The sequence below is a fragment of the Suncus etruscus genome, chromosome 11 (genome assembly GCF_024139225.1).
Source record: "Suncus etruscus isolate mSunEtr1 chromosome 11, mSunEtr1.pri.cur, whole genome shotgun sequence".
NCBI lineage: Eukaryota > Metazoa > Chordata > Mammalia > Eulipotyphla > Soricidae > Suncus > Suncus etruscus.
This window is the reverse complement of record NC_064858.1, coordinates 55,957,065-55,969,167: the sequence shown is the minus strand read 5'-3', so window position 1 is coordinate 55,969,167 and position 12,103 is coordinate 55,957,065. Positions and strand designations below refer to the sequence as shown.

Genomic DNA, 12,103 nt, shown 5'->3' with positions numbered 1-12,103 from the left:
AAAGAAAGAATTATACTCAGTTACTTACAGCAAGGGAAGATGTTTGTAGACATGCATTCTTAATTCTTGGTATCAAAGCATTTTTCATGGATGGATAGTCAATAAGATTTGCAAAGGTTGGAATAATATTTAAGCAGAGTTCCTATGAAGAAAATAAATTGAATCTATGTTACTTAGAGAAAGAAGCTCCAATCCTATATGTGTCACATATTAGAAAATGTTTAATTTTTCATACTGTTTTTTTTTTTTTTTTTTTTTTTTTGGTTTTTGGGTCTCACCCGGCAGTTGCTCAGGGGTTACTCCTGGCTCCATGCTCAGAAGTTGCTCCTAGCAAGCACGGGGGACCATATGGGACGCCGGGATTCGAACCGATGACCTTCTGCATGAGAGGCAAGCGCCTTACCTCCATGCTATCTCTCCGGCCCCTAATTTTTCATACTGTTTAAAATAAAACCTGTTTCATACTGTTTGAAATAAATAAAATATATATGCTATTTGACTCTAACAACTATTTGAAAGACTACATTACCACTCTTCAATTTTATATTATCATTCCTTAATTTTAGAGATGAGGACACAAGCTCAGGAAAATGTACTTAAAATCATATTATGATTTTAATTCCTACTTATATAGGAATTCAAAGATCATTGGATTCATTCCTATTTTTCAATTAACACAATTAGTAATTTTTCTTAATTATCAGGCCACGCCTGGCAGTGCTCAGGGCTTATTCCTGGCTGTGTGCTGAAGAATCAATCCTCATGGGACTCAAGAGGCCATCTGGCATGCCAAAATTGAACCTTGGTTAGCCATGGCAAATGCTCTACCATAGTACATTCTTTCCAATTATTAACTCTTTTTTTTTTTTTTTAAAGGAACACCTAGGGCTGTGGAAATAGTATGGCAGAGAGGGTGTTTGGCAGGCATGCAGCCAACCCAGGTTTGATTCTGGCATCCCATATGGTCCCCAAAACACCAATAGGAGTAATTTCTGAATGCAAAGCCGGGAGTAAACCCTGAGCATATCCAGTGTAGCCCCAAAACAACAAAAAAGTCCCAGGCATACCTAAGTTTTGAGAGAAAACCAAGTATAAAGTCATATAAAATTATTCCTCTCTTAAATGTGATTTGTTAGGAGTTCAAAATACCCATGTAGTAAAATAAAATATGTCTTTCCAAAATGTTGTTTTATGAACCAGAGGTAAAAGAGTTAATTAAGATGCTTGCACTGAACATGGCTAATCTTAGTACAATCCCTAGCAGGAGTGCCATCAGGAGTTACCCCTGAGTACAGAGAATATACTGAGCATAGATAGTGTGGCTCCAAAATCATAAAATTGATCAATTAAATTATTTTAAAGAAATTACTTGATTATAAAAATATTGGCCAGTATTTTCTTTTATCTATTCAAACATATATATGAGAATCCTAAATTTATGGCCAAAGTAATGGGATAGTAGCTAAAGTGCTTGCCTTGCATACAGCCAGCCCTATTTCAATCCCCAGCATTGCATGATCCCTGAAACACATCCTAAAGCAATCCTTGAGCATCGGATTGGGAGTAGTTCCTGAGAACTGCTGGGTATACTCAAATCCTCCCACGCACAAAATATGTCAGGGGCTAGGGAGATAGTACAAAAATAGGGTGCAAGGCATGCAACCAAACCCTGGTATGATCCTGGTATCACATGACCGTTAACATCATGGGGTGCAGCCCTACACTCAGCACTAATGTTCATGCACTGGTGATCTCCAGCACTGCACAGCTGAGTAACTCCACATCCTTGGGTCCTGCCATAAACCACCAGTGCAGTTAGCTGAGACTCACCAAAAAAGGTTCCCAGGCCCCATAAGCACTACATAGGAGCTCCTCTTCACCCCCAAATAAAGGATTATGTATTTATATATACTCAGAAATATTCTAAATATATGGGAGACATAATGTGAAAATAATACAAGCTACATATAAGGGGCTATTTTTTTTAGACAGGGCGAATGAATCAGAGTGAAGAGACAAGGTGAGAGCATTGAGCTATATAATTAAGAGGCTTTGGTACAAAGAGGCATATTTTATGGCATTGTTGCATAAAGGGGCTCAGGTAAAAGGAAAAGGCTCTTTCTAGAAGAGACAGGAAGAGGAAGGAACCAAGGAACAGGAGACCAAATTAAATCAAAGAAACAACTGCAAAGAGTTCAATTTTTCAATGGTAAAGCAATTATGGAGTAAGATCGAATACTAATAGTATTTACTAAAGTTTAAAAATTAAAGAAAAAACTAACCTAAATTATATCTCTAAAATGATCCAGAAGAATTTTCTTTTAATTTTTATTATATTAAAAACATTGGGGCCAGAAAGGTGGCGCTAAAGGTAAAGCATCTGCCTTGGAAGTGCTAGCCTAGGACAGATCACAGTTCAATCCCCGGTATCCCATATGGTCCCCCCAAGCCAGGGGCCATTTCTGAGTGCATAGCCAGGAGTATCCTGAGCGTCAAACAGGTGTGGCCCAAAAAACAAAAAACATTGGGGCTGGAGAGATAGCATGGACGTAGGGCATTTGCCATGTATGCAGGTGGTTTGAATTCCAGCATCCCATATGGTCCCCCAAGCCTGCCAGGAGCGGTTTCTGAGTGTAGAGCCAGGAGTAATCCCTGAGCACAGCTGGATGTGACCCAAAAACAAAACAAAACATTGTGATTCACAAAGTCCTTCATTGTTGAGTTTCAACATACAATGAATCAGAGACAATCACACCATCAGTGCTGACCTCCTTCCACCAATGTTCCCCAGGTGCATCCCATACCACTATCACCCTTATCCCCAGCCTGCCAGTATAACAGGGCCATCTTAGGTTTAGATCGTTTGAGTCTCTTAATTCCATTGTTGTTGACTTTGCCTTGGATATTTACTTCTGTCCTTTTTTAACACTACCAATGCACCTGAGATCACTTGGCCCTTGGTCCCCATCCTTTCATATTTGTATTTCTACTCTTCCAGTTTCTTCCCTTCTCACTATACACTGAAACCATCAGTGCTCAAGACAATTACCAATTAGACCATTATGTTTCTTCATGCAGCTATTCTAAATACCACATATAAGTGATACCATTCTGTATTTATCTTTCTTCTGGCTTACTTAATTTAACATAATATCTTCTAGTTCCATTCATGTTGTTCAAATTACATGACAGCATCATCCCTGACAGCTATGTAGTATTCCACTGTATATATGTACACCAGATCTTCATGATCCACTTGTCTGTTGTTGGACATGAAAGTTGATTTCAAGTCTTAGCTATTGTACTTAGTGCTGCAATGAATAGTGGTGTGCTTTTAGATGTAAGTTTTTCTGTACTGAGTATAGAAACCCAAGAGAGATTACTGGGTTCTATGGCAGCTCAATTTTGAGTGTAGAGAAAAATCCATATAGTTTCCATAGGAGTTGGGACTAGGCAGCATTCCCACAAGCAGTAGATGTGAGTTTCTTTCTCACCACATCCCCACCAACAGATTGTTCCAGTATTTTTGCTATGTGCCATCCTCACTGGTGTAGGGTATCTTAGTTTTCTTGATTTGGATTTCCCAGATGATAAATGATAATGAACATGTTTTCATATGTCTGTTGGCCATCTGTTGGTCTTCCTTAGAGAAGTATCTGTTCATTTCCTCTCCACATTTTTTGATGAGGTGTTTTGGTTTTGTGGAGTTAAACTTTATGAGACTTTGAATATCCTAGACATCAAATCTTTATCTGACTGTTAAGTGCAAACATTTTCTCCCATTCTGTCTTCTAATTTTAGCCTATATTTTTTTCTGTTTCTATACGGAATTTTTTTTGTTTCATGTAGTCCCAATTATTCTGTTTTGATGCTATAGTATAGCTCTTACAATTGAAGATTTCAGGAAACATAGGAAAAAGAAATTTTTACAGTAGACCCACAAAATTAAAAAAAAAAAAGTTTGGGAATATGTATGTTGCTTTAAGATCAACTTTCTTTGTGGAATAAAAGCAAGAGTATAAATACTTAAGAATTGTTAGACTGGGGCCGGTGAGGTGGTGCTAGAGGTAAGGTGTCTGCCTTGCAAGCACTAGCCAAGGAAGGACCACGGTTCCATCCCCAGGCATCCCATATGGTCCTCCCAAGCCAGGGGCATTTTCTGAGCACTTAGCCAAGAGTAACCACTGAGCATCAAATGGGTGTGGCCCCAAAAACCAAAAATGAAAAACAAAATTGTCAGATAACTCTAAGGACTTCAAGAGAAATCTGTCCTGTGCCTGTCTGTACTTCTTGAATACCTGAAGGTCTCCTCAGAGGCCTAGGGAGCGCACCCCAAAAAAACTGCATTTTGAAGCTGCCCAGTGAGTAAAGTCTGGCTGTGGGGGTCGCCAATCAATAAGCTGAGCTCTCTGGCCTGCGGAGGCTCCACCCTGCTGTGCCTTTGATCACTCTGAGGACTTCAATGGAAATCTCTCCTGTGCCTGTCTGTGTTTCTTGAATACCTGAAGGTCTCCTCAGAGGCCTAGGGAGCACACCCCAAAAAAAACTGTCAACTAGAAGCAGCAGAAGAGCGCGGCCGCTCAGCGCCATGCACACTTTCTAACCAATGAACCCCACAACATGCAGGAAAAACCACACTACAAGTGTGACAATGGGGAAACCTCGCAGGCGAACACGATGCACAGAAGATGAAGATGATAGCTTGGATGACCTAAAAAATTCCAACCATCTAATTAACCTCTCGGATAAGGAAATTAAAATAGCAATATGGAAGATGTCTGTAGAACTCAAAGAAAGCATAGATCGATCTGAATAGAACACAAAGACAGAAATCAGAAAACTCCAAACTGAAATAAAAGATCTGAAAAACATGGTAGCTCAACTGAAAACCTCAATGGATGGTCTTGCCAGCAGGGCAACAGCAGCTGAGGAGAGAATCGAAATATTAGAAGATGAGATACAGAAAAAGTGAACACAGCAGAAGAAAGTGGAAAAGGACCTTAAGACAAACAATCAGGCAATGGAAAAAGTACTCAAGGAATGCGAACAGATGAAAATAGAAGTCTTGGGGCCGGAAAGATAGCACCAGTGGTGTTTACCTTGCAAACAGCCAATCCAGGACCTAACGTGGTTGGTTCGAATCCTGGCGTCCCATATGGTCCCCCGTGCCTGCCAGGACCTATTTCTGAGCAGATAGCCAGGAGTAACCCCTGAGCACTGCCGGGTGTGGCCCAAAACAAAACAAACAAACGAAACAAAAAAGAAAATAGAAGTCTTTGATAAACTCAAGAGAAACAACGTAAGAATCATTGGAGTCCCAGAGACCCAGGTAGGAGATCTCCAGGAAGAATCAACTGTCAAAGACATCATCAAAGAGATATTCCAAGAGTTAAAGACTACATGGAATCAAATCCTGCATGCCCGAAGAGTACCAGCTAAAAGAGAGCCAAAGAAAAACACCCCAAGACACATCCTTGTTACAATGACAAATCCCACAGATAGAGATAGAATACTGAAAGCAGCAAGATCTAAAAGGGAAATTACATTCAAAGGAGCATCCCTAAGACTTACAGAAGACATGTCACAAGAAACTCTCAAGGCCAGAAGACAGTGGTGGAATATTGTGAAAAGACTGAATGAAATGAATGCCTCACTGAGAATACTGCAGCCAGGCCAACTCACATTCAGGTTTGAAGGAAGAATACAGAGCCAACTCACATACAGGTTTAAAGGAAGAATACAGAGTTTCATGGATAAACAGCTCAAAAACTTCACAGATGAAAAACCAGCCTTAAAGGAAAAACTGACACGTCTACTTTAAGACAAGAGAGACCAACAAACACAGCAAACTTATCTACAATGACATTAAATCCTATGACAATCATCTCACTCAATGTCAATGGACTAAATTCACCAATTAAAAGACACAGAGTGGCAAATGGGTCAAAAGATGAATCCAACCATCTGCTGCCTACAAGAAACATGCCTGAAGAGTCAGAACAAGCATAGACTCAAAATCAAAGGCTGGAGGAAAATCATCCAAGCAAACAACATCCTCAAAAAAGCTGGGGTGGCCATATTAATATCTGATGACACCAACTTTATACACAGAAAAGTGGTAAGGGACAAAGATGGACGCTATGTACTAATCAAGAGATATGTGCAACAGGAAGAAATCAGACTATTAAATATATATGCACCCAATGAGAGACCAGAAAATTATCTAATACAGTTACTGACAAATCTGAAAGAAGACATCAATAATAACACAATAATTGTGGGAGACCTCAACACGACCCTATCAATACTTGAGAGGGCAACCAGACTGAAACCCAACAAAAACATACTAGCCCTGAAAAGAGAAATGGAAGAAAGAGGACTAGTAGATATATATATAGGACACTCCATCCCAAAAAACATGGATACATTTTTCTCCAATGTACATGGGTCATTCTCCAGGATAGACCACATGCTGACACATAAAACATATCTCCATAAAATCAAGAGGACAGAAATCTTGCAGGCTACATTTGCTGACCACAAGGCTCTGAAATTAGATGTGAACTACAAAGGCACACAAAAAAAAACTTTAACAACTGAAAATTAAACAGCCTGCTACTGAACAACCAGTGGGTCCGAGATGAAATCAAAAAGGAAATCAAAACTTTCCTGGAAACAAATGATAATGAAGACACAAACTGCCAGAATCTATGGGACACAGCAAAAGCGGTCCTCAGAGGAAAAATAATAGCTCTACAAGCACACATCAGGAAGGAAGAAGGGGCACACCTGAATAACTTAATGGCGCAGCTCACAAAATTAGAAAATGACCAATAAAAGAAACCAAAAATAGGGAGACAGAAGGAAATAACAAAGCTGAAAGCAGAAATCAATGAAGTGGAAAACCAATAAACAATCTGAAAGATCAACGAAAGCAGAAGTTAGTTCTCTGAAAAAATAAACAAGATTGATAGACCATTGACAAAACTCACAAAGAAAGAGAGAAACCTGATAGCCCGTATTAGAAATTAAAAGGGGGAGATCACAACAGATATTGCAGAGATCCAAAGGGTAATCAGACTACTTTGAGAAACTTTATGCTACTAAACATGAGAACCTAGAAGAAATGGAAAAATTCTTGGACACTTATAACCTTCCACATTTAAGTAAGAAGGATGTAGCACCTCCATCACTACTGAGGAAATTGAAACTGTAATCAAACATCTGCCCAAAAAGAAAAGCCCAGGCCCAGATGGATTTCATAATGAATTTTTTTCAAATCTTTCAAGAGGAGCTACTACCAATCCTAGCCAGGCTCTTCCATGAAATTGAAAAAACAGGAACACTCCCAAAACAACTTTTATGAAGCCAACATCACCTTGATACCAAAACCAGACAGAGATGCTGCCAAAAAAAAAAAAAAATTACAGACCAATATCCCTGATGAAAGCAGATGCAAAGATCTTCAACAAAATCCTGGCAAATAGCATCCAATGCATCATCAAGAAGATCATACACTACGACCAAGTAGGTTTCATCACAGGAATGCAAGGATGGTTTAACATCCGTAAATCTATCAACATAATACAAAACATCAACAAGAAGAAAAATAAAAATCACATGATCATATCAATAGATGCAGAGAAAGCATTTGATAAGGTCCAACACCCATTCTTGATCAAAACTCTCAGCAAGATGGGAATGAAAGAAACCTTTCTCAATCTAGTTGAAGCCATCTGCCACAAGCCAATGGCAAATATTATCCTCAATCGAGAAAAAAATAAAAGCCTTTTCCTCTAAATTCTAGTACAAGACAAGGCTGTCCGCTCTCACCACTCCTCTTCAACATAGTACTGGAAGTGCTTGCTATAGCGATCAGGCAAGAAAAAGATATCAAGGGAATCCAGATAGGAAAGGAAGAAGTCAAGCTCTCATTGTTTGCAGAAGACATGATACTCTACTTAGAAAACCCTAAAAACTCTACCAAAAAGCTTCTAGAAACAATAGACTCAAATAGCAAGGTGGCAGGCTACAAAATTAACACACTGAAATCAATGGCCTTTTTATACACCAAAAATGATAGGGAAGAGAAGGACGTCAAGAAGGCAATCCCATTCACATTAGTGCCACACAAACTCAATGGCCTTGGAGTCAACTTGACCAAAGACATAAAGGACCTATACAAAGAAAACTATAAAGCCCTGCTCCAAGAAATAAGAGAGGACACACGGAAATGGAAACACATACCCTGCTCATGGATTCGCAAGATTAACATCATTAAAATGACAATACTCCCCAAAGCATTATACAGATTTAATGTGATCCCCTTAAAAATACCCATGACATTCTTCAAAGAAGTGGATCAAACACTTATGAAGTTCATCTGGAACAATAAACACCCTCGAATAGCTAAGCATTCCTAGGGAAAAGGAGTATGGGAGGCATTACTTTCCCCAACTTTAAACTGTACTACAAAGTAATAGTTATCAAAACAGCATGGTATTGGAATAAAGACAGACCCTCAGATCAGTGGAATAGGCTTGAGTTCTCAGACAATGTTCCCCAGACATACAATCACCTAATTTTTGACAAAGGAGTAAGAAATCCTAAGTGGAGCAGGGAAAATCTCTTCAAAAAGTGGTGCTGGCAGAACTGGTTAGCCACTTGCAAAAAAGCGAACATAGACCCCCCAGTTAACATCATGTACGAAGGTAAAATCCAAATGGATTAAAGACCTTGAAATCAGACCTGATACCATAAGATATATAGAACAACACGTTGGTAAAACACTCAATGACATTGAGACTAAAGGCATCTTCAAGGAGAAAATTGCACTTTCCAAAGAAGTGGAAGCAGAGATCAACAGATGGGAATACATTAAGCTGAGAAGCTTCTGCACCTCAAAAGAAATAGTACCCAGGATACAAGAGCCACCCACCGAGTGGGAGAAACTATTCACCCAATACTCATCAGATAAGGGGCTAATATCCAAAATATACAGGGCACTGACAGAACTTTACAAGAAAAATACATCTAATCCCATCAAAAAATGGGGATAAAAATGAACAGACACTTTGATTAAAAAAAAAAAAAAGAAATACTAATGGCCAAAAGGCTCATGAAAAAATGTTCCTCATCACTAACAATCAGGGAGATGTAAATCAAAACGATGAGATACCATCTCACACCACAGAGATTAGCATACATCACAAAGAATGAGAACAATCAGTGCTGGCGAGGATGTGCTTTTTTTTTTTTTTTCATTAATAATCAAATGCATAGACCTGGGTTAGAGCCCCAGCTTCCCATAGGTTTTTCCCAAGAAAACAGGAGTGATGCCTTACTTCAGAGCCAGGACATAGCCCTGAGCACTAGAAGATGAGCATTTGATCTCCAACATCCCATAATGTTTCCCTGAGCACTTGTCAAGAATGATTTCTGAGTCTAAAGCCAGGATGAAGTTCTGAGCACCATGTGATGTGACCCAAACATAGAAACTCAAAGATGTATGATTAATTGACCAGAATATGCACTATCAAAGGAAAAATATTCAACATACCTGAATCTGAATGGAAGGTGCTTCTAGTGCTCTATAAACCATTGGCAGGACACTGTTCTTTATCTCCTCGGGAGGGGTTTTGGTTAGTAGCAAGTCCATTTTTTGTAGAAAAATTAACAAAATCTGTTTAGAAAAGAAATATTTAAAATCTAGAATTTTTATAAGAATCTATATGCACAACTAAACTTTTTTTTTCAGGAGTTAAATTCTGTATTTTGACACTCACCATGTTGCTAGCCTGAAAGCATGGAAAGCAAAAACATACATATCAAGGCTCTTATATTTCTGGAAACACAATAGTTAACACTGGCTTTCAGATTATTTCTTTTGTTTGCTTGTTTTCGGCAGTGCTCAGGGGTTACTCCTGGCTCTGTGCTCAGAAATCACCCCTGTCAGGCTTGGGGGACCATATGGAATGGCAAGAATCGAACCCAGTTCCCTACCAGGTTGGCCACATGCCAGGAAAATGCCCTACTGCTGTGTTCTGGATCCAACTCCCTGGCTTTCAGTTTAAACATTTAAACCAGAACTTCCTAATTCTAACATATCTATAGTAATACGTAGGTCAACCACAAATTCTGTATGGCATAAAAAAAAAAGCCTGAAGGCAGCAAAGCCAAGGGAGTAAAGCTGATGAGAATTCCAGAAATAGAGAGAACTAATGACAACTGTAAAAAGAAATACTTCTGGGACTGGAGCTATAGCACAGCGGGTAGGGTGCTTGCCTTGCAAACAACTGACCCGGGTTCAATCCCTGGCATCCCATATGGTCCCCAGATCCCGCCAGGAGTGATTCGGGAGCACAGAGCCAGAAGTAACCCCTCAGTGCACAGTGGGTGTGGGCAAAATAAAGAAATACTTCTAAAGATCAAAGAGATGGTTCAATAGGCTGAGACTATGTTTTGCACACAGGAGGCCTGGGTTCAATCCTCAGCTTTGCATGGTCCCTAAGCACTATGAGAAATGACTCATGAGCACTGACAGGTGAGGTCCTCATATGAAAATAAAACAAACACTTTAAAACTATTCCAGATGGGGCCGGAGAGACAGCATGGAGGTAAGGTGTTTGTCTTGCATGCAGCAGGTCGGTGGTTCAAATCCCGGCATCCTATATGGTTCCCCGAGCCTGCCAGGAGTGATTTCTGAGTGTAGAGTCAGGAGTAACCCCTGAGCACTGCCAGGTGTGACCCAAAAAACAAAAAAAAAACAAAAACAAAAACTATTCCAGGTAATTCTTTTTTTTATTGCCCAGTTGTCTACATACAGTTAATTTATAAAAAAAAAAAAAAATCAAAAATGAAGGCAATGGGCCGGAGAGATAGCATGGAGGTAGCACCTTTGCCTTGCATGCAGAAGGACAGTGGGAAGGACAGTGGTTTGAATCCGGGCATCCCATATGATCCCCCGAGTCTACCAAGGGCAATTTCTGAGCATAGAGCCAGGAGTAACCCCTGAGCGCTGCTGGTGTGACCCAAAAACCTAAATAAATAAATAAATAAATAAATAAATAAATAAATAAATAAATAAATAAATAAATAAAGGCAAGTAAAATTTGATGGCAATTTACTTATGAGAATACTTTGATGAATAGTAACATGTGGCTTCACTAATTTGCTCATCTAACATCTTGGCCACCCTGAGGAATTCTGATTCAGTCTTTCAGTTTGCCCTTATGTTAGCCACAAGAATTCTTTTCTTGCCACCCAGGCTTCCTTTTATTTCCCTTTGTTCAAAGGAAGGACCACAATGGCCTGTCACAGGCTAGTAAATCAAAGCCAAGATGGTTCAAAGGGCCCCAGTACCTCATGGACCCCTGAAGCCCAGTACCACAGAATTCTCTCCCCCCCAAAAAAAAGTATTAAATCAGGTAATTTAAATGGTTTACTAGTTACAGCTATGTAACAGCAGAAACATGCACAAATATTTACTACATGTCAGAAAATTTAATTTCAATATACCTTTTTATTTTAGAAATGAGGAACTAAACTGGCTGAAGAGACAGTACAGCAGGTAGAACACTTGTCTTACACATAGCCATCTGGTTTGATTCCTGCACCCCACATTGTCCTTTAAGCTCTGCCAGGAGTGATCCCCAAATGTAGAGCCAGGAATAGGTAGGTGTTGGGCTTCAGTGAATATGGCACCCAAGTCAAAACAAACCAAAGGGGCTGGAGCGGTGGCACAGAGGTTGAGCATTGCCTTGCATGCAGCTGACCTAGTACTGACCTTGGTTCCATCCCCCGGCATCCCATATGGTCCCCCAAGCCAGGAACAATTTCTGAGTGCATAGCCAGGAATAACCCCTGAGCGTCACCGAAAATGGCCCAAAAACCAAAACAAACAAACAAACAAAAACCAAACCAAAGTAATTGGGCCAGAGAGACAGCACAGCAGGCAGAGCTGACCCAGGTACAATGCCCAGCAACCCTTATGGTCTTGTAGTTTTATGATCCATGAGCGCAGAGCCAGAAATAAGCCCTAAGCACAGCTAGATATGGTCCCAAAACAGCATAGGGCTGGAGTAATAATATATCTGATAAGGCA

The 12,103-nt window shown here is 39.8% G+C and overlaps 1 protein-coding gene across 1 annotated transcript in view; it reads right to left on the bottom strand.

Moving 5' to 3' along the window:
* Positions 1-12,103, bottom strand: part of SCYL2 (SCY1 like pseudokinase 2) — a 56,998-nt gene that overhangs the window by 19,733 nt on the left and 25,162 nt on the right. The window contains exons 9-10 of the mRNA XM_049782806.1: positions 9,560-9,682; positions 29-142 (exon numbers count right to left, since the gene is read on the bottom strand). Of these exons, the coding sequence (XP_049638763.1) occupies positions 29-142; positions 9,560-9,682 (237 nt within the window). The remainder of the gene's footprint in view (positions 1-28; positions 143-9,559; positions 9,683-12,103) is intronic.